This window comes from Eubalaena glacialis, chromosome 2 (genome assembly GCF_028564815.1).
Source record: "Eubalaena glacialis isolate mEubGla1 chromosome 2, mEubGla1.1.hap2.+ XY, whole genome shotgun sequence".
In the NCBI taxonomy this organism is placed as follows: Eukaryota; Metazoa; Chordata; class Mammalia; order Artiodactyla; family Balaenidae; genus Eubalaena; species Eubalaena glacialis.
Genome location: NC_083717.1, coordinates 110,775,431 through 110,797,627, shown reverse-complemented (window position 1 = coordinate 110,797,627; position 22,197 = coordinate 110,775,431). Strand labels below are relative to the sequence as shown.

At 53.6% G+C, this 22,197-nt stretch overlaps 1 protein-coding gene across 2 annotated transcripts; it reads right to left on the bottom strand.

The window, feature by feature from the left end:
- Positions 1-272: 272 nt before the first annotated feature.
- On the bottom strand, positions 273-21,385 carry BMF (Bcl2 modifying factor). Of its 2 annotated transcripts, none has more exons than XM_061180524.1 (5): positions 21,240-21,385; positions 20,730-20,828; positions 18,267-18,563; positions 16,569-16,729; positions 273-4,263 (listed from the first exon to the last, which is right to left on the bottom strand). In XM_061180524.1, exons 1-5 carry the CDS (start codon positions 21,373-21,375, stop codon positions 4,162-4,164), a joined length of 795 nt encoding a protein of 264 aa, XP_061036507.1. In that variant the 5' UTR covers positions 21,376-21,385; the 3' UTR covers positions 273-4,161. The 2 variants fall into 2 exon arrangements, with proteins under 2 accessions (XP_061036507.1, XP_061036508.1); XM_061180525.1 differs by having other exon boundaries at positions 20,730-20,857; positions 21,240-21,331.
- Between the last annotated feature and the right edge of the window lie 812 nt (positions 21,386-22,197).

The following is a 22,197-nucleotide window of genomic DNA, read 5'->3' as shown; positions in this document are numbered from 1 at the left end:
GCCTGTGATCATTCAGCTGGTGGAGGCTGGAACCGGATCCAAATCCAGGTCTGGATCCAAAGCCCATGTTTTTCTACTTCATGGGGCCTCTGCTGTGCTGCTTACTGTGTGGTCAGAATGGCTCTTCACAACCCCAAGAGGGGAAAGGAAGTCCTGACAAAAGCCGGGGGTCCCGGATGGTAACTCAGGAGGGCAGCTGAGAAGCAAGTTGGGAGTCTCTAATCCACCAACAGATCCCCTTGTATTTTTACTACACCTTGAAAAAGACAAGCTTTGCTTTAAATGGTTTTATTAAAAACTGTACCAATTGATGGGGGAAAAGATACACACACATATATGCATGTGAAGAACACAAAGCCAAATATTCTGTACAGGTTTAAAAACAATGAGTCCCCATCCCCTCCCTCTCTCTCCTTGTTTCTCTCCCAGAGGCAGAGTGTCCAGAACCCAGGACAGCTAACCTGGGAGGGACAAAATGCTACATTCTCACTGGGTCTCCCCCGACAGGCCCTGTGGACCCAGGGATGGGTCAGCCCACTGGGCAATGCTCACAGAGCAGGGAGAGGCACTGGCCTCCTGTGCACAGAGAGGGGCGGTGCAAAACGGGAGCCTGCAGGGCTCCGAGCACCTTCCGCCCAAGAGGCTGGCACATCTGTGAAAGAGCGCGGCTTTCTCTGCGGTTCCCTCAAGGCTCAAAGTCCCCACCAGCCTTGAGGAGCCCACTGCCCACACTGTCCCCAGGAGGCTTCACAGCCTGATGGGTTAAGGAGTCTGGCCAGGGTGGTCTCTCACCAGGGTGTCCCCACCTACACACAGAGGGACCCCGCAGGTTCCTCCGGCCTGGGCTGCAGAACTCATGTGCAGAAGCCCGCAGTGCCTCCTTCTGCGGGCTCTCACTTGCCCTACCCCACTGCATCAGGTCCCTCAAACGAGACAAGCTCGCAAGCTCTCCACGTGCTCCTTGCTGACTAGGACAGTCACAGTGGCTCCCCAGCCCCTAGTGGAGACCCTGGCTGGGTCATCCCAAATCACCCCCTCCCTGCCACGCCCAGGCCGGACCCATCCTTGGATGGGGCTGGGCCACTGGGGACAGAGAGACAAGTCAGCTGGGCCCCTTCGAGCGCTCGGAACGTGCCTGCCACATAGCTCCCGACACAGACCCCCTCCCCTAGGGGCTCGTGGAGGGCACTGGGAGGCGGTCTTTTTCTGCCTCGGACTGAGCAAGAAAAGGCCACGGGGGCAGCTCTCCAGCAGCCCAGACTTTGAAGTGGGCAAAGGCAGAGAGGCCCGGCTGAGTCCTCCAACTCTCCGGGGGAGTCAGACGGGGGGCCTGAGGGGGTTCCCTCCCCAGTTCTGTCTACCGGCTTCCAGAATCCCCTCCTCTGGGGTTCTGAATTAGAAGGGCTGTTTTGACCCTGAATATCAGGCTCCCCTCCTCCAGGGCATCCCTACCGGGGAGGGAGGTTTCCAGTCCCTCTCCCACCCTCACCCTCAGCAAACCACAAAAGCTCCACAAGTCTTCTGTTGGTTACAGGTCAGGAGCCAGGTCAGACTGTCCCTCCCTCTAAATCTGATTCTCCACTCCCTAACTAGAGACAGCCAAGCTCCTGGGGGATGGGGAGAGGGAGCCCAGGGGGAGGGACATGTGTCCTGAGGTTGGACTTGAGGAATGTTCAGACCAACTCACCAGGCAGAGGGGGAAGGGGCCAGTCTAGACCACTAGGCCAATTAAAAACAGCCAGCCAGGAGGAACCTCTCTTCCTCTTGGGGCTATTCTACCTCCCGGGTTCTGGGGGGAGGGGAAGGAGAGGCATTGTACATTTTGCCCTGGCGTGCTTAGGATAGTTGAGTTAGTTCCTGGCTTCACAGAAGATGGAGACAGTGCAGTCAGATGACCCTCCACCCGGCCCCAGGCGCGATGTTCAGCTGAGCTTCTCAAACTCTGGGCTCAGTTCTCAGGACAGGCCACAGGGCATCCCACCCAGGCCCGGCAAGGTCTCTGAAGGTGATGGCTTTGCCTCGGCACCAAGGCCTGGACCATTTATTTGCTCTCTCACTCAGTTCACGTGGAAAAGTCTGCAGAGAGTAGATAAAAGTGGCTGGTAGAAATAATCCTGGTTTTCTTGTGTGTGCCACTCAAAGATACACCAGCAGCCTGCCCATCACAGCCTTGGTCCAGGAGAGGGAAAAACAACACATGTCCTATGCACGTCAAAAAATGGTGTGGAGACACACAGGGAAGGGTGGATTTCACAATGGTCAGCGTGTCCCAGCGCCAGTCTTCATGCCTGTTCCCTGGGTTCCTTCTTGTAAGCAGGAACCTATCTTCTTAGCAGACAAACCATGGTACACACCCTGAGAATATAATTCTGTCCAAGAATAGGTAATACCTCCAGAACATCCAAGCAGAACAAAACCAAGGCTTATGCAGTTTGAAGTCCCTCTCCGAGCCACTGTGAGCCCATAGGGCACCTTTGTGCAAATTAGGAAAGGCACCCCTTCCTGTAAGCAGACACAGCCCTACACTAGGGCATACAGCTTAGTGAGCAGAGCCCGGGCTGGATTCTAGCTTCCATTACCTTCCACTGCAGGTGGCCTTGTGCAGTGAACAACCTGCCTGACTGTACATCAGGAAGATCAGTGTGTCCTTCAACGGTAACAAAGACCTCCTCTCTGCAGAATTAGAGGAGCTTGGGCTTGTTCAGATTTGACAGTCTACTAAGGACTCCTCCAATTTCCTTGGGTAGCCCTGGGGTCTTCTCTGCCCAGGGAAGCCATCTTTTCCTTGGGCCTTGCTTCACCGTTAGCACCAATGTTAACTTTTCTCACATATGCAAAAATGATAATTTAATTTCTAGGTGAACAGATTCCCTGTGTCTGCTCCCAGAGCTGCCAGATTGGCTGCTTTAAATTCTCTCCATTAGTGCCACAGCAGGGAGAGAAGGGAAGAAGTTCAGAGGCGTCTGGGATCCTGCTGAGTTCCAGAGCATGCCTTTCTGGCCTGGCTGGAAGCTGAAGGAAGACAGGAAGTGTGTACCCAGCTTTGACAGTTCTGCACTCTAATCACTGTCTGTTACTCTAAAAGACACATTTCAGCTGACAAAGCCGCTGTGCTGGCTTCTTCCTGTATCCCACTAGGTGTGAGAAAGGAATGGGGATAAAAGGGAGGAGGTATGTGGTTTCCAAGGAAACCAAGGGGTCTGGGTTCCTCAAGGCTGACTCTCACAGGTGGGATGGCCGCCTCATTTCCCAGAGCCACCGCAATGCAATCCTGTCCCTTCCGGTGCTAGAGTGCTGCTATTGGGGGTGGGACGCCGTCTGTTGGCTGGGTCTTTCAAAACAAGAGCTGACAAAGGCACAAGCTGCTGGCTATAGCACACTGACTGGCTATTTGGCTCATCCATGGTTGACACCCAGCCAGTCCCAGGCAGCCAGAGGGGGCAGTGGTTCTGCACCTCAGGACCAATCCTGGGGCTTCCAAGTAGGACCAAGTCAGACATGAGGCCTACCCAGAAGTTTGGTTCATTTTTGCGGCACATTTGAGGGGTCCACGGAGAAACCCAACCCTCCCTGAGGTCTGCTGGAGATGACAGGGGCTGGGCAAGAATCCCTGAGCCCTTGGGGCGGGCAATGGCTGGGCCCAAGGAGAACCCAGACATGGAGCTGGCTGACCGAGCTAGTGAAGTTGCCACACGCAGCTGGAAAGGCCCTGTCTGAGGCCCTGGTGGGTTAAAGCAGTGTGACCCGTCGGATCTGGGCCCCATCCACAGTGGAAGGCTGATACGTTTGGTGGAACCAGGAGTCTAATCCAGTCTCCTGTTTCTTAAATAAGTTCCTGTGGGAAAACTACAGTCCACTCGCCGGAGCACATCACTACCTGGTTGTCTTCAACCACTGACGACCGAAGGATCTACTTATCCGAGTCCTTGGGAGGTCCCACATCACAGACACACCAGCCTCTACTTCAGCAGTGTTTGACAAAGGGCCCCATTCCTGGTCGAGGCCCTGAACGGGGAAAGAGGTCCCGCTTGGGTATGTCTTATGTACACAGAGAGAAATTTTTAAAATAAAAACACAAAACAACAACAACTTCACAAGACACAGTGTCAGTCCTCGCCGATGTCCTTCCGTGGTGCCCCATGTGAAGAGGGCAGCCCAGCCTCACCTGGGACCTGCCCCATTCCTGTTCTCATCTCCATTCAAAGCGAGGTTGTGCAGAAAGAGGAGGATCTGCCACCACACGCGATTTCGGTTCTGCTGGTGCTGAAAGGAAAACAAAACAAAACAACATAACTCCTAAACGCAGCCTTAGATGACTCCTTATCATTTCCAATCAAAGTTCAGATCCACACCTCTTGGGGCGGCACTTTAACGCCATCAGGACAGCAAACTGGGGGAGTTGGGGGAGGGACGAGAGAAGTGGCAATGAGGGGGAGATAGTTGAGTTCTCCAAATACAATTGCAGTGTGAACATTAAAAAGAAAAGACCAGGCTCTTTATGCACTGTGCACAAGAGGATTAAACTTTTTCCCCTGCTTGCAGGATTTTCCAAAGTTTAGCCAAGTGCTGCTTTTAATCAGATTGGCTCCTGAGCCCCGCAAACCTCAGCTGCATGAACAACAAACTTTCTTCAGAAAGAAAGAGAAGAAGTGCCCCCCTCTCTCCCCCAACTCCAAAGTAACACAGAAAACAAGGGGGAAAAGCGGGGGAGCCTCCATCTGCAAGTGATTTGACACTGTGAAGGTCAAAGGGTTAATCTTCCATTTAAACCACACTGCTGAGGCAGCAAAAATCTGATTTCATCCAGTGCAAACACGCACACACACAGACACACACACACACTTGTGCGCCCGCCCTCTCTCCCTTCCCAGCATCTCCAGCTCCGTGCTGCCCTTTTTATAGCTGCTCTTGACAGTAAGCCATAAATAATCCCTCTTGGAGCGCTTTCCTACTGACTGGAGCCAATTAAACGTTAAGCAAGAACATACTTGAAAACAAAACAAAAACAAAGAATGCACACTACTCTCTGGAGGTTATCCCAGGTCCTACTGTCAGGCAGAGAAGCTGGGGGCAAAGGTCAGCGGTCAGTGGCTCACAGGATTGTGGCTGGTGCCCCGCCCACACAGGTACCATTTCCCAGGGGCCAGCAGAGGTCCGAAGGGCACTGAGGGGTGCTGGAAGAGGCGGTCTTTGTTCTCTCTTTATCTGCCAGGGCAGGAGGACTAGGCTGGGGCCCTCTCCACGGGGTTCTCGGTGGACAGGGGAATAAGAACCTAGTGTGCAAAAAAGGAGCCAGCACAGAGGCTGGACTTGGACTGCCGCAGTGGCCCAGGCAGCAAGCACGCTTATGTGAAGTGTGTGTGTGTGTGTGTGGGTGTGTGCGCGCGCGTGTGTGTAGGGGAGCTGGAGCCCCTGCTGTCTTTAACTACAGCCCAGGCCCCCACCAGGCAACTCCTAGTCAGAGGAGAAGAGGCTAGAGCAAGTCAGTGGCAGAGCTGGAAATTGAGCCCGGGGTTCCTGGATTCCCAGAGCTTTGCAGGGACGTCTCGCCCTGGCCTCCCTGACCTGTCCCCAGGCAACCGTGCAGGAACCTCGCCGGGTTCCCTGTCACCCTGCCTGAGGCCACAAAAAGAAGAGAGGAGAGATGTCAACTGAGGCTGACTTCAGGGCCCTGTCAGGTATTCCCCCCACCCCATACCTGTAGCAATAGCAGTCCTCTTTCCCCTGCAGAAGGGGAGACTGGAAAACAACCCAGAAAGTGGGAGGCACGGCTCCTGCTCGGAGGGGAAGGGAAATCGGGGTGTGCCACAGCGGAGGCCTGGCAGACTGCGACTGGGGAGACTGATGGCTTCCTCATGTTTTGTAAACAAAGACAAGTAAAAAGAGGAAACACACCCGGCTTAACAAAATCTGGTTAGGGTAAAGCAGCATGAAAATGGACTCAGCTGCAAACCTGAAGACTCAGGCCTGCCTGCAGCAGCTGGGCACAGCACCCCCTCCTTCTGCTTCCCCTCCCCAGCTGCTACCCAGGACAGGTGCAAAGGTCATAGGGTGGAATACGAGGAAAATCCAGGAAAAGATTGGTCTCTGGGGAGGCCAGTCTGCTGGAATTCCAAGGCTCCTCGGGTGCCTGTTTGAAAAGGCCAAGTAACAATAACAACCATGATCCTAACAGTAACTGTAAATTGAGCGTGTCACGTTCTGTGTTTTACATCCTTGCTTCTCAAAATGCGGTCCACGGACCAGCAGCTTCAGCATCAGCTGGGAGCTTATTAGAAATGTAGACCCACTGAATCAGAATGCACATTTTTAACAAGATGCCCAGGCGACTTTAAGACACATTAGAGTATGAGCAGGACTGGTCTATACACATTAAACTCCTTTGGTCCTCTCAACAACCCTATGACGCAGGTATGTATTATCATGCCCATTTTACAGATGAGAGCATTCAAAGAGTTAGGTAACTTGGCCACATAGCTAGTAAGTGGCAGGGACTGGGCTAAATCCAGACCACCTGGCCCTAGGGCAATGTCCTTACCCATTACTGCTATGCTCCAAGCGCCGCCATATACTTTTCTTTACACCCAAGCAGACCCTCCATCCTCCCCTTCTCTAAATCATCTCAAAACAGCTCAAGGGCCAAGGAAGGGAGATCACAACTTGATCATTTGGGGCCTGGACCAATCCCATCCCTGTATGCCTCAGTTTCTCCCCACGTTCCCCTCATGGAGGCCACCTGCTGCCTGGGTAACTTCCTGGGCCCTGAGGTCTCTGGGGATGAGGCAAGGAAGCATCCTGACTCCAGTCATTGTGGGTGTTGGGGAACCTAGAAGCAGCTGTGGGCCAGACAGTGCTGTCAGACTGGAAGGCTGAGGTCTTGCTGGGAGACACACACAGGCCTAGGTGCACACAGGTCCAGCCTCAGGAAGGACCTAGGTTCTGTGCCTCTGCCTGGGACAGGCCTCCGGGCTCCTGAATCATCCAGGAAGGCACTCTGGGCAGTGGGTGGCTCCCCGGGCCAGGAATCAGAGGACCTGGTAGGCTGGGGTCTCCCAGCAGCCTGTCTGAGTCCTCACTCTCCTTATAGGTGAAGTGCAGGCGTGGTGTTAGATCAGTGGTTCCCACACCCGACTGCATCACAGAATCCACGGAGGTGCTATTGTACATACAGAGTCCCCAGGTCCCACCCAGACCAACTGGGGCAGAATCTTCAGGGAAGGGGCCCAGGAATTTGTGTATTGAACATGCTCCCTGAGTGACATTTTTTAAAAATCAGAAGTAGCATGTATTGTCTATTTTAGTCATAAAAGTAACGTAGAGGGCTTCCCTGGTGGTGCAGTGGTTAAGAATCCGCCTTCCAATGCAGGGGACAAGGGTTCGAGCCCTGGTCCGGGAAGATCCCACATGCCGCGGAGCAACTAAGCCCGTGCGCCACTTTGCGCTCTAGAGCCAGCGAGCCATGACTCCTGAGCCCGTGAGCCACAGCTCCTGAAGCCCGCGTGCCTAGAGCCCGTGCTCCGCAACAAGAGAAGCCACCGCAATGAGAAGCCCGTGCACCGCAACAAAGAGTAGCTCCCGCTCGCCGCAACTAGAGAAAGCCTGCGCGCAGCAAGGAAGACCCAACACAGCCAAAAATAAATAAATTAAAAAAAAAAAAAAAAGTAACGTAGAAAAATTGGAAAATACAAGAAATTAGAGAGGAGAAAATAAAATCCCTCATGATCCTATAGCCTAGAAGAAAACATTTCATGATTTGGTATTTTCTTTAGTCTCTTTCCCTCCCTCCCACCAGAGTAATGACTTGGCCAACCCGGAGGTAAATCCTGCCCAGGTGCTTCTGAGGCAGCCAGGCCACAGACAGGCATTTGGAAACCACTGAGGTGCTTTCCAACCCTAAGGTCTGGTGATTCGGAGTTTGTCATCCACAATTACCTTCAGCACTATAACTCAGAGCTCCAGCAAGTGAATCCGCTCAGCCTGGCGGAGGGTCTGGGTGGGCCTAGGGAATAGGCTGCTTAGTACAGGGTCAAGCTGGCTGCCTTGGCAGCCGTGCGACCAGCAAGAACAGGGCCTGGGAAACCATCTACTGCCCCAGCGACCCTTTCTGTGAGCACAAGCAATGCCACACATACCCCAGTCAGCCTTCTCCCGCCACAGGGCAGCCCCCAGAAGGCCCTTTATTGAAAGGAAACCAAATTGCCACATAGCAAGAGAATCAAAGAATGCCTTGATTTTTGAGCAACAACAATACATAAAATATTTTTTAAAAAATTAAACAAAAGTGCCTGACTAGAAAGGAAAGAAAAAGGTCTTGAAGGGAGGCCAGGGAGAGAAACAGTTAAGAAGGAAGGAAATCAACATTCACCGAACAGGACGAGGTCCACAAAGACACCGAAACACCACAGCACCTGGATCCTTCCAGGAGAGGGTGTGGGGGAGAAGGGGAGAAGGAAGGGGGAGCCAGGAACGGGTACGCTTGGCCTCTGACTCTCAGGCACCTGGCACAGCACCCAGTGCATAGACTGAGATCAGTGGGTGCAAACCCCTGGCGCAAGGCTCAGCTCTCCCAGGCTGGCTTGGGACCCCTCAAAGTTTGGGAACCTGCAAAGAATGAGGGTTCCCAGAATGCATAGCCAGGGTAACCTCAGGGGTAGGAGACTGGGGTTCAGGAGATAGGAAGCTGATGGGAATTTAAGCTTACACCAGAGCTCTCAAATTCAGAGCCGAGAGGGTAGGACCAAGACGGGGAAGGAAAGAATAGAGGTGAACGCCCCAAGGGAAGGGGCCCTAACGTGGCGGATAAAAAATATTCTCTTCAGTTAGGAGAGCACAACCAGGCATGAGAGATCTAGGGTTCTTCCTTCAGTCCCACTTTCTTTCTGTGATCAGGGGATGGAGGCAGTCAGTTGACGAGTGTTTGAGTCACTCCCCCTGTGCACAAGGCACTGTAACTGAACACCCAGATCATTCGTCCTGGATAACAGGGAACACGTAGGGCACATAGTAGGTATTCAACAAGCACGCTGGACTGACTATAGAAAAGTCAGCCTTGCAAGATAACCCACTTGTCTGAAGCCAGGAACAATTGATGTCTGGCCAGGTCTAAAGATGTACTTGATGTGATAGGATCAGCCTGTTGCCTAGAGAGGCCCAACTAGTAAAAGGCTTTTTTTTTTTTTTTTTTTAAAGAGCTGGCTGTGGTGTCTGACAAGGTTGGATTACACAAATCAAACTCTGTTTCATCCCACATGGCCTCTGTCCTAAGCACAAAGAGTGTTCCCTGCCCTCCCCAGATAAGAATCTCCCTCTGGCTCTCCCCCTTCGGACCCAGTTCACACCCTCTGGGGACTCTGTGTGTCACCAGTGTACCAGATGCTCCAGCAAGAGCTAATTCACCCCCAAAGAATTCGAGGAAGGAGCAAAGCTACACTGTAGCCCTGATTTAAAAGAAACTAACACACAAAATGCAAATTTACCAAACAGATAGCAATTTATATCGCATATTTAAAATGCTTTCCTATTGTCTCTTTTGCTCCTCACAAAGGTCTGGGACATAGGAAAGGCAGGTATTATTTTCAATCCCATTTTACAGATGGGGAAGCAAAGGTTCAGAAAAGTTACCCCAAGCAAGTTAGTTGGGAGCGGGTGATTCAAACCCCTGACTTCTGACTCCAGAGCTATGTTCTTTCACTAAAATATTACAGTGTGGTTATTCACATTATGAAAATGGTATTAACTGTTCAAGGAGAATTGCCACCTAACTGCTCCCCTAGTATGTTTAAAGAAATTGTTTCCAGATCATTAACTATTTAGTAAGGATGCTGTGGACCAGAAAAAAAATAAACCTTTCAGAGGCAAAGCTAACTGAAGATCAAACAGAAATGAAGCTAAAACTGGCCTGAAATGATAACTTCAGATCATTTTCTGAAACCATGCTCAGTTTCTTTAAAATGCAGAGTTGTATCTACCCTGCTTTACAGGGAGATACACTCTCTGTAAAGTGCCGTTTTCCTACCTCACCTCTTCCCTTTCCCCCATCAACTCTAAACCCGCCACAGCGAGGCTGAAGGACAAAGCCTTGCTGTTGAGAACAGGAATACAGAGCTAAGGAAGACTTAAGGAAAATTCCACATAAAAGAAGTTGGGGAGATGTTTGTTTGATTCAGCAAACTTTTATCAGGTACCCAACTGAGCTAAGAGTTACGAAGCACAAAGATGAGCAAGCTGTAAGGCTTGTCCTCGATTATTTTACAATCTGAAGGGGGGAAAAGCAAGAACACAGAACTCAGTTTTACAGGAGGCAGAGCCAGGGTCCGGGCAGTAAGTGGGAGCTCCATCAGATTCTCACCTTCTGGGCTGTGCTTGCTGAGGAGCAGGGGTGGGTAATGGGGAGACCATGGTTTTAGGATCAATCAGATCTGCATGGCTCCCAGCTCAGCCACTTCCAGTGTAACATGGGCATGTTATCCCACTTCTCTGAGCCCCGGCTTCCAATAAAATGGGGATAATGGGGTCTCGAAGTACAAGGTTGCTGTGATGATTAAATGAGAAAAGTATATGTAAAGCATCGAGGCGGTGGCTGCCCCAGGCAGCTCCCCACTCCCTGGTGAGGACAAGAGAAACCTGGGCCCGACTGCACTTTTCTGAGCAGTTCCCTCAACACCCTCAGCTCAAAGCACCCGCCCCAGGAGTGCTATCTTCTAGGCAGACACATGAAGTCCTGAGGAAATCCCTGACTTTGCACTGTGAGATGGGCCATGGCAGCCAGAGGCAGCCGGGCTCAGAATTCCAGGCTGCCAAGCTGGGCAAGGGATTCTGAGACCCACGGGGCAGCCCTTTGGGCCCCGTTGGCCCACTGTCCCATATTGCTTTTGACCTAGACACCTGAGGAATGAGCAACGTAGCAAAACAGAAAAGGAAAAAAAATTCTCCTTGACAAGAGCTTCCTCAGCCCAGCCAGCAGCGCTAACAGGAGGTTGAAGCCACCAGCTGCCACCATAGAAACACCAATCACTTCTCCCAGGAAGAAAGGGCAGCCTGGGGCTGGCTGAGTCGAAGACAGGAGGGCTTCCTCTAACATAGGTGGAAGCCACCGGCTTCAGCCACTGGGGGTGCGGGGATAGGGCTGTGTTTGCCACCCATGTCCCCAGAGCCATGGGCTGCACCTCCATGGCCTGGAGGTGGGAAGGACTGAGGCCCTTACCCAGCTTCCCCCAGGGATGGCTCTGTCTCCCCCAGTCTGAGAACAGCCCCATGAAACTAATGGGCAACTTCTTAAGAACTCAGGGGGGAAGAGGGGTATGTGCGCTCTGGTCAAAAGTGAGGGAGAGAGGGGACTGAGGAGGGGGCTGGTCTGTTGTGGGGCTGGTCCACAAGGCATTGGAGAAGGACCCCCCCCCCCCACGGCTCCAACTCCCAACTTGGGGCCTTTGCAGCTGGCTGTTCTCGTCCCACCCGGGACCAGTCCCTGGACAGGACAAGCAAGCTGAGCACAGAAGGCCGGACCCTCCTCCTCACCCTGCACACCAGCTGTTCTTGTACTGGTCATGGAACATGCCCTCTTGGTTGCCAGACTTGGATCAAAAGGCAAACAAGATGTTTTTCTTTATCCCTCTTTTCTAGCACCTCCCCCAAAGCCCTCCCTCCCATCACCACCCCCTCCAAGAAAAAGAAAAAAAAAACCAAAGCCAACCCCATCCCCATGGCTTGCCTTGGTGGGGAGGGAATGAACTGTCCGGAACTACAAGGCCCTTCTCCTGGAAGAGAGAGTAGTCAGGTGCAGAGTTGTGTGGAGAACTCAGCTCTACTCAGCCACGCTGATGACTCAGAAGCTAAATATAGTGAGCGATATAAACAGAGCCAGCCACAGAGCAAACACAGGGCCCCCAAGCCCTGGCCCTGGCTCTCACGCACAGCGCTCTCCACAGCCCCTCCCCAAGCCTCACTCTTCCCCAGGCAATGTCCGAGGGGGACCTCCCACTCTGGGGACAGAGGCTGGCTCTGTAGGAACCCTTCTCACTCTAGGGAGAATCTCTGGGGATCCCGCCCAGGGCTGTCCCATCTAGAGCCTGAACAACTTTATTAGCTATAGTCTGAGCTCCAGAAAACCACGCACCAACAAGGAGAGCATCCCAAAGGGTCAGGAAGTAGTTAGGAGCTCCCTGAACAAAGGATCCAGGCTGCTGGCAGAGAGGCCACTAGTTAATAAACCATGCAAACACCACCTTGGGTACAACTTCCAAAAGAGCTCCCGAAGAACAAAATCCTAAGATCATCTTTTAACCCATTTTCAAGTGTTAAACTGTCCACGCATTAATAGTTATACATATTACAATTTCCAAAGGGCTTTCACATCAACTCTACAAGATGAGTATGAGAAATCAAGGCTCGGAGAAGTTAAATGATTTGCCTGTGAACACAGAACTCATAAGTGACAGAGCTGGGATTTGAACTCAAATTTGCCTCTCAGTCCAGGATCCTTTCTGTGATCTTGCAACTAAAGATGGTTTCAACTGAGTGGCTGAAATTTTTCTCAGATGTCATTTTCCAGAAAGTCTAATTACTATTCAGGGAATTTCCAAATCTGACTGTTCTGAATGGAGCCACTCCTGGTCCAAGTGAAAAAGCCGCTTCCAACACGAAGAATTCCAATTCTCCTGTAGCTTTACTCACTCAACTGTCTACAGTAGCCACTTTTTTCTTTTTTTTAGGATTCTTGGCTTCTTAACATCACCCGGAAATATCCCACAACTTTCAAGATGGTGCCATTGGGACAGGAGACTCTCCTAAGGAGATGGGACACCAGCTTCTGTCCATTCTTCGGCTCATGGTGGAGGAGACCACCGCAGGTGGAATGGAAAGAAGCTGGGATTCACCTTCTGGCCAGAGCATCCCTTGAGCTCAGGGAGGAAGCAAACCTGTACTGCCATCTTCCCTGTAGAAGCTGGGCAAACAAGAAACACCAGGGCACCCTCACAGAGCCAAGGTCAAGGTAGGCCACAGTCAGCAGACCACCAGAGGTCACCTGCTACAGCTGGGCAGCTCACAGAAGAGCAAGGAGGAGAATCTTTCACTCCTGACCCAGCCAGAGGAAGTTGGGGGTGTGTGACCAGGTTTGGAAAGGCTTTTACCTCCATTCACTCTGCCTCAAAGTCTCTTGCTGCTTTGGAGACCCAAAGCGCTGACAGCAAGCACCTCGCTGGCACTGATCTTCTGCTTCCAATTCCTTGCCCAGAGAAACCACCCTAAACAGGTGGCTGACCTGAACTTGGGTAACCAGGCTAGAGCTCCATCCAGCAAGCTCCTTGAGAAACATGCTGGGAGGGCTTATGGCCCACAAAAACCAGCACCAGGGGGAATCTGGAGCATGTTGCATCTAGGGTCATGCTGATGCACTCACTTTGCCCTAAAGCCATCCTACAACACACTACCGTTATCACACCCTTCCCTGTGCTCCACATCTCCCAGGGAGAAGGCTTCCTCTCATACAGTAAAAGAGTAACTGAGGTCCCTAACCAGGGACAAAAGGCAGGAGCTCACATTCCCTACAGGAGTCGGGAACCCATGGCCACGGTCTGGCCCTGGGACACCAATCCCAGACCTGAGGAGAGAGGAGATGGCCAGGCTCCTTCAACCTTCTTACTGCCTTTTGGGTTGTCTTTCTTGGTTATTTAAACTCAGCCCATAATGATGGAGATTGACCACTATTCTCCTACGAGAAATGTACAAGGCCAAGACCCACAACTGAACAGCTTTGACGCTGATTTCTCTAGACAGGGCAGGTAGAAGGGGGCTCACGGGAGGCAGCTCTACTCAGGGACAGGTGGGATAGGAAATGCACTGTGAAGTGACAAGAACAAATGTGGGGGACAATCAGGATTATAGAGAGACACAAGAAAACAAGCATTAAAGAATACCTGCTGTGTGCCTGGAACTCTCGTAGGTGTTTTCTCACTGAATCTTCATGATCAGATTCTCTGGCATTAGGTCTAATTTACAGAAGAGGAAACAGGCTCTGCCAGAGACTTCCCGGTGGCTAGTAGGTAGCAGAGCTGGCCTTCAAACCTGGGCCTTCTGACTTTGTATCTGAAGCCTAGAGACTTAACCCTAAATTACTTCCATCCCAGTGCCTGTATCTGAAGCCTAGAGACTTAACCCTAAATTACTTCCATCCCAGTGCCTCAGTCTCCTTGTCTGCAAAGATGAGGGGAAGGAATAGGGAAAGAAGATGAAGGATAAGAATGTAAGAATGACAACAGTATTGTGTAGATATGAAATATTTAGACATTAGCTTATATCATAATCAAGTTCAGAAATGGCTCATTTCTTAAAACTAGCTGCTAAAAGGTCCTACACGTGCCAGCTCTCCATCTGCCCACAGCCATTACCCCAGTGCTTCCCACAGGATGAGTTCCTAGGGAAGTGAGCAGGGTGAGCAGGGAGGAGGGGGATAAAAGCAAGAAGACTCCCATGGACAAAAAGCCTGGCTCTTTGCAACGGAAAGTTTGGGGAAACCAGCTCTTGGCTAGAAAGGCCTCATTGGCCAGCCTCCTGCCACTGCACGGTAGGAGTAGGTAGCTGGCAGGATGGTGAGGGGCCCAGGGAAGTCAGGAACCAGTAGGAGGTGAGGTGCAGAGCAGGGGAGACTCTCCTCCAGTTCTCCTCTGGCTCTGCCCCTCCTCCTCCCCGGCTGGAAGGCTCTGGCTAAGAGGACAGCACCTTGTATGGAGTTGAACCAGGCCTTCAAAGAGACAGCCCTGGATGGGGGTCAATGATGCCAAGCAGCAAAGAGCACGGTCAGATCTGGGATCAGGGCCAGTTTCTCCTGTGCGGAACTGAGTCAGGAAGAAAGGGCCCTGGGCTGAGTTCTGGTCCTGTGCCAGGGCTCAGCTGGGCAAGGGAGGCCTCCCAGCCTGCTCCCAAGCCCACAGGGGCTCACCCGTGGATGGCTGAACATTCTGGGAAAGAACTGTTGAGAGAGATCAGGGCTATTGGGAACGCAGAAAACTGCCTTCCAGATAGCTCTCCAGACGAGCCTGTGAGACCCACAGTCACCGTGCCCCCTATCAGCTGCAGCCCCGGGACCGGAAGCTGCGAGCTCAGGCCAACCACAGGCCTACACAACCAGGGCAGAGTGAATGGGCAGGAAGAAGGCCAAGAGGCAGAAATCAAGAATCAGAGTGCGTCCACACATGGACTGAAGGGGAAACTCTAAGCCAAGTCTCCACAGAAAAATCAAAGGAGCGAATAGGGGCTGGAGCTTGGAGCCAGAGGAGGTGGCTAGGCTGCCTTATTATCTAAGCACAGGGCCACCCTCCCTTCCTGAGGGACTGGGAGAGCCACCAGGGCCAGGTCTAGCCCCAAGTTTCCCTTGGCAGGGGCACTCACCATGTCTAACCCCGGAGGGCCTGTTCTCAGGAAATCCAAGGTCAATTTCTCTTCCCCCTGGTGCTGGCCAAGTCAAACCTTCTATTACCAATAGCTGTCCTCTGGTCACCTGAAGTTCCCCATCTAACCTCAGGGTCTGCCCAGTCATGGTGGATTATTTATTCTCTTGATTTCCTGATATACAGTCAGATATAGACTTACACATGCGCGCGCGCGCGCGCACACACACACACACACACACACACACACACACACACAGCTGACTGGGCCAGGGACACTGTCCCACAGGTAGCGAATGTGTTCACTTCCAGGTGGTGTGCCTTCGCTTCAGCAGTGGTTGTACTAGCAGGGATCCAGCCTCAGGATCCTCTCCCCACCTTGGCAGCCATCCAGAAAGTCAGCCCAGAGAGGAAGGGTTAAGTGCCCGGGGGCGGCCCAGACAGCGGCTGCAGAGCAGGGCAGCCTCCAGCCCGTGGCACGTAGGGCTCCTCCAGCACGAGCCCGCCAGCCGCCGCCTTTGTTGATGGGCTCTGCCGCATGCTCCACTGACACGCGATGCTCCGCCCTGGCGGGGCTGGTGCCAGGCTGCCGGCCAAGCGCCCGGCCGAGCACCCGGCCGCTGGCCTGGAGAGACTCTCTGAGGTACACACTCTGGAGTCCCAGGCCCCGGTTCCCAGGCAGAGACGATGAGGAGCGGTCTCCCCAGCTGGAAAGTGTCAGGTTACAACCGGTTCCACCACCTTCCCCAACTCAGGCCCATCCCCGGCCTTGGTTACCCATTTTACACTGCACCGCAGCCAGGCACGCCTGACTGTCCAGTTTTCCTCAGCACCCTGAAAATCTTCCCCTTAGGTCTGTAAGGGACCATCTCCCACCCCTGGCCTCAAGAAGAGAGAGTCTGTCAATCAAGGCTGCAGAAAGCTATCCCATTCCCTGGGAGGGATCGTAGCATCTCCCTCGAGCCTGAGCTGAGAGTGGGCAGATAAACAACTTGGATCTCAGAGGTGAGGGCGTGAGTGCTCATCCAGTCGGGCCCATCCAGTGCACGAGAATCACAAGAGCATGAGGCCAAAACTCTGGGACCTTATCCTCGGGGCCTGGCAGAGACAGAGTTGCTGAGGCAGGCCCCAGCCCCCCAGCCCCAGCAGACGCACCCCCCCCCAAGAGCCCCCCATGCCTACTTGCTGCAAATGAAGCCGATGGAACTGGTCTGCAATGCGCTGAAGTTTTCGGGCAATCTGTACCTCTGCTCGATGTTGCCACTGCCCTTCAGCGGGCTGCTCACCAAGGGGCAAGCCTGCAGGGAAACCGGCAGGGAGGGGGAGCCGGTAGCCGGCATTGCCTGCAAAGACAGAGGGCCCACATCTCAGCATGCTCCACAGCTGCCCCATCCTCCCCATGCCTGCCACTCCTGGCCGAGACCTGGGGCCGAGGGTAGACCCTAGTGTGGGCAAGGAGAGGAACTTAGTCTGCCTTTATCAGGGCACTCTGCCAAATGTGGACAGCCTGACTTGCTGCCCAAGAGTGTGAAAGCTGATACTGGAGAAGAGAAGGGAATGGTCCCAGCCTTGCCTTCAGTCCTCCATTCACCGGCAGTGCCATGGCAAAGGTAATAAGTGTGGGTGAACTTGCCAACCTTCTGTCCTTATTTACCCAGCTACGCTTGACCACAGTTTATTATTTATTACCCTCATATAGTAGTAGCAGGCTGAAGCTCTTCTCTGGAAAAGCACTGGAGGCAGCTCTCCAGAGTTCCTGGGTTGAGCAAAGCAAGGGACAGAGAAAGAGAAAGGCAAAAAGTATCTTCACTTCTTAGTGCAGCAGAGGAAGGCTGGTCTCAGGCCCTGAAGCTCTGGGCAGTGGCACAAAAAAAACGGAGAGAGGACTCCTCTGAGCCACAGATTAGCCAAGTTCCTCTCTCTGGAGGCAGCCCCAGGCCAGACCTCTAGACCTGCGCTCCTCACTTACCAAGAGCTGGCCACCGAGCTGCCACTAGGGGCACCCGCTGGCCTGCTCCCGTCTTTCCCTCTTCCCCGCCTGCCTTATCTATCTTCTCAGACTCCTGCCAGGACTACTTTGCCAGAATTGTCCTATAGGGCAGCTCCCTCTGGGAATAACTGCAGCGTCTCCTCAATCTGCTCCGTCAGACACAGCAAGATAGCCTCCGAACCTCGGCCCTCTCTCCATAAGCTTTGTGCTAAATGAAGAAAACAGACTGAGTGTCTAACCCTGCCCTTTTGCCAGAGGAAGGCAGATTGCTCATAAAACCAACCACTGAAGCCCACAAATGAAGGGGTCTTGTCTGATTGAGCCTTGGAAACAGCCCCTTTGCTGGCACTGAGCCCAGGCAGGCCCAACCTCTTTCTCCAGTTCCCCTTCCAAGCACAGAAAGCCCCAAGTGACAACTGGGGGCCACCTTCTGCCTTCAGGAACCTGCCCTCCCAGAACAGGCTGGGTTTTTCCCTTCAGTGTCAACAGCGAGTCACAGATCCCCCAGCCTTCCCCACGGCAGCGTTAGCCACTTTACAGAAGGTACATCACTATCACCACACAAAGGGCTGGGCCACACAACAGGCCACAGGATGTAAAGGCCGAGACCCAGGTTACCCTTCTTCCAACCCAAGGAGACACCATGGACCCAAAGATCCCTCCAGGAAGGGACAAAAGAGCAGACGGAATGGCAAGGCAATCTGCCCTGCGTGGGGCCTGAGGAGCACAGGTGAGGAACAAGCAGACAAGCAGCAGGTGAGAGTTGAAGAATCGGTAGCCCCTGCTGCTCAGTTTGGGGAAGGAAATAGCAAAGAGCAGGTCTGGGGAGGGCAAGTCCCCTCCTTTCCCCCAGTCTCTAAGGGAGGAGTCCTGAGGCTAAGAGCACTCACCATAAAAGAGTCGCTGGGGTTCCTCAGTCACCCCACAAGGCAGCATGACACCCTGGCTTGGGGAGGCTGGACTGAGAGTCTGGGTAGCCTTGTCTTCCTGGCTGGTGGGTCGAAGCCCAGGGCCACAGCAGTGCGTGAGAGGGAAGAGCTGCAGACGGCTGAGGGGGCAGTCCAGCTGGCTCTGGGCAAACAGGTCAGCAGAGAGCAAGCTGCCAGGCTGGGTCCCCGGCTCCCCATCCTCTGGCTGGAACACATCATCCTCCAGCTCCTCCACACACTGGGGTGGCTCCATCTCCCCTGTTAGGGTGCAATGCAGGCATCCGGGAGGCTGCCCCCACCCAGGCTATACCTGGAAGGACTCCCCTCCCCTTCCTTCTTTCCTGCTCCCCCTTCTTATGTGGAGAAGTGGGGTCAGGTACTGATGACAGACAACCCTAGAGCTAAAGCACTGCCAAGGGTGACACTGCCCCCAAATGTGGGCTGCCTCGCAGTTCTGAGACTCTCCATGTTTCTTCCCTGGGCCCACTCAGAACCACCTTCCCTCCCCTCGGCCTCTTCTTCTAACCCAGGCTGGTCACGGTCATGCAGTTTGACTGCTATTGACTCTGAGCCATAGAGGGGTATGATCAGCTGCTACAAGCACGCAGGGTACCTGGAGAAATGTCAACAAGACTAGCCTCTGTGAGTAGCTGTGGGAGGGCAGAGGGCGCTGTGACTGGCTGTACACACAGTGCTCACAACACACAGGCACACTCACTCACTGGCCTGAGGAGTAACCACCAAGCTCTCATCTCGCTCTGAGCTGAGCTCCAGGCTCAGCAGCAAAAACAAAAGCCAGCAGTTCTAGGATGGCCAGGTTCCCTCCAAACCTGCTAAGCCCTACCCAAGACCCTAGTCTCCACCCCCTGCTTGCTCAACACAACAAACAGGCTGAACGATGTGGTAAGAGTGTGTCCTGGGAGAGACAGGGGAGAAAAGCCCAGGTTAGTCATTGCAGCTGCCCTCTCAGCAGAGTACAGCTGTCTGCCCACCACAGCTTAGCCTAGAGGGGAGGTCCAGCATCCAGCAAAGTGGCCAGCCTACCCCAGCTCAGTCTACTCACTAGTCTCCACAACTTCAAATCTTTCCCCACAGCCTACCACTCCTGCCAGCGCTGAACCTGAGATTGGTACAACCTGCCTCACAGAAGGAAGTGAAATTTAGCCCTCTGTCTGTGACCTCACTCGCTGCCTAAACTCCTCAGGTTGTTGACATGAGTTTCTTGGTGATAAAGAAGTTCCACTTGCTGCACCTGATGGCTCTTGGGAGTCTGAGCTTGGAGCCACGCAGCATCTTGAGCTCCCAAGCCAACCCCTTATACACACACCAGGAACCCCTTAGGGTCCCTGAGGCAGCCAGAAAAGCAACCACCTGAATGGTTAAGGATACAGAGAGACAGTGTTTGTCATTGCCAGAGTCAATTAGAGGTCCCCTGGGAATTCTGTCTCCCAGTCTCTCGCCTTTGAAGAACAAGCCAAATGGTCTGTGGGTTGGTAAAGTATTTAAGGAAGCTCAGTTAAATTCAGAAATCTTGGCTTTCTCAAATGCAAGCTCTCTCTGAAGTGCCTGCTTCAACCCTCCCTCCATCCCATCCTGTCCTTGAGCTATCTATGGTCCCTATCCTGCCCTCTTCCCTGGACAGCGAGGAGATGCCCGCTTGGATGGCAAAACAGGCACATGGTGTTCTTTGGACAGTGTTTCCCAAAGGGGAGTGAGAGAACTACACTTTATCAGTACCAGGAAACAAGGTTTCCCACTGAAAGGACCAAGTGCTGTCCTGCCAGTCACCTGGCAGGGGCTCCCCTCCTGCCCTTCCACCTCCTCTCTGTAAGTTGGCAATCCCAACCTAAGATGGGGCCCTCCAAAGCCAATCACAGTCAGGAGTCATTGTCTTGGGTTTTCCTTTGAAGCCTATCACCTCCCCCACCCGCTCCCAGCAAAGCCCCAAATTCCACCCTTGCCTGGACTGGACAGTGGGGGAGGTGCCGCCAGAGGGTGTGGCTCTGCAAGCCTGAGGGGGACCCTTCCCACTCTCCACAGGAACTGCAGGTGGCCCTTCTGTAGGTGGGAGTCTCTGGACAGGTGCTGGACAAGGTCAAGTGTAAACTGAGATACAGTAAAGGGACCTTCTTCTCCCCTTCCCCTGAGCTGAAGAGGTGGTGTGCAAACCAGCAGGAGAAGGGCACTTCCTAAGTGCACTACCAGGGAAGTCTTTATTCCTAGCAAGGGGACCTAAAGCCTGCTGGAGCCATCCCAGCCCTTAAGGACTCTAAGAGGGATGCTGAACTCAGACTCCTTCTCCTAGGAGAAGCAGTAGCTAGACATTCTGAACCTCGACGAGGGCTAAAATCTGGGAACGCACACATACATACACACACACACAAACACACACACACTCACGCACTCACACAACACACAGCAGACCTGGGTGACTCCAGGAGAGAATCTCGGCCTCCGAGTCGTGATGCCAGGGCTCCGCGCCAGGGTCCAGCGTGATGAGCACTCGGGGGCTTGGCGCCCAAACTCAGTTGGGAAGGAGGGAAAAAGCCCGGCTGTTAAGGAGAGGAGCCTTCAGACTCCGCAGGGATGCAAGACGTCCCACAACTCCCTGCCCTACCCCAAAGTCAGATCCAGAGGCCGGGCCATTCTCGAGCGCCCAGGTCTGCTCAGCAGTGCACCGCAGGTTCCCCTGCCCACCTGGACCCAACTCCTTGGAGTCTCAAATGCTACTACCCCCACGTTCCTTCGTGGAGCAGCGCACTTAGATGTGGGTTTTGTACCCCGTTCCCATACCCCAGCGCCCCAGTCCATGGTCACTCTAGACGCCCGCAGCCCAACCCTTCCCGGGCCCCCACGCGCAGCGCGATCCTCTCCCCACTTCCCCAAGGAGGTGCGATCCAACACCGCCCGGCCCCCTGCCGCCCGGGCGCTCACCGGGCTGCGGCGGAAGGCGGGAGGCGGGAGGCGGGAGGCGCAGGCAGGGGCGGCGGCGGCAGCAGGCGGGCTGGCGCGGGTGGAGGCCACTCTGCACCGCGCGGTATTGTTTCCAAAATACGCCCGCTCGGGGCATCCCGCAAACAGCTGATGAGGCCCCGCCCCTGGCGCGTCACACCGACGGCTGGCCAATGGCGAGTGGAACCCCAAGTCCCGGGCTGGGCGGCTGCCAGGGACGGTCACGAATGTACGAACCTTCCCTTGGAAACACTGCAAGGGGCCAAGCCAAATTCCGACCTCCTCCAGAAACGCAATTGGAGCGCTGTCGTCCACGCAGGTTCGGTTCCTAAAGCCGGCTCGGGAAGCACTCGAGAGCTCTTGAATCCTCCCTATTAGGAGGGAGATAGGGGGCGCCAAAGTGACTTTTGTCTTCTCTTTCAAGGGGCCGAATAATTTTGGCGCGTCCAGAAAGGGAGTGGAAGAGGAGGAAGCGGGGAATGGCAAAGCATCCTCCCGGCTGCTGGGCAGGTCAGAAGAAAACTCCAGTACCAAAGCTGTAGGAAGGTTGAGAACACGTGTGTCCGACACTGTTATCGAGTAACATTCAGATCAAACACATCCAAAGGGACCCTCATGTCCTCTTCTTGACTGGGCGTGGATAGTCAACATAAACAAAATTAACATCTGGCCGAGGAGAGGAGAGATCAAGAATGCAGGGGCTGCTTGGGCAGTTGACACGCGTCCTGTTCATGGCAGCACCCAGAGATGGTTCTGGGGCTGCAAGGAAAGCAACGTGTCCTGCAGACCGCAAACTATCGGCAAGGGAGTCTCTGGGCTATTTCACAAACATTTATTGAGCACCTACATTGTGCCAGCTACTGGGCTAGGTGCCAAAAACCTGGTGCCTGCCCTCAGGGAGCTTATAACCTACCTAGAGAAGTAGACCAGAAAATAATGG

Excerpts from the sequence above, each read along its gene's own strand:
- BMF (XM_061180524.1), bottom strand. The coding sequence starts at position 21,375 with ATGCCCCGAGCGGGCGTATTTTGGAAACAATACCGCGCGGTGCAGAGT. Across the intron at positions 20,829-21,239 it reads CCGCCTTCCGCCGCAGCCCG|TTTGGGCGCCAAGCCCCCGA; the intron begins GTGAGCGCCCGG and ends TTCCCAACTGAG. Across the intron at positions 18,564-20,729 it reads TCTCTCCTGGAGTCACCCAG|GGGAGATGGAGCCACCCCAG; the intron begins GTCTGCTGTGTG and ends GCACCCTAACAG.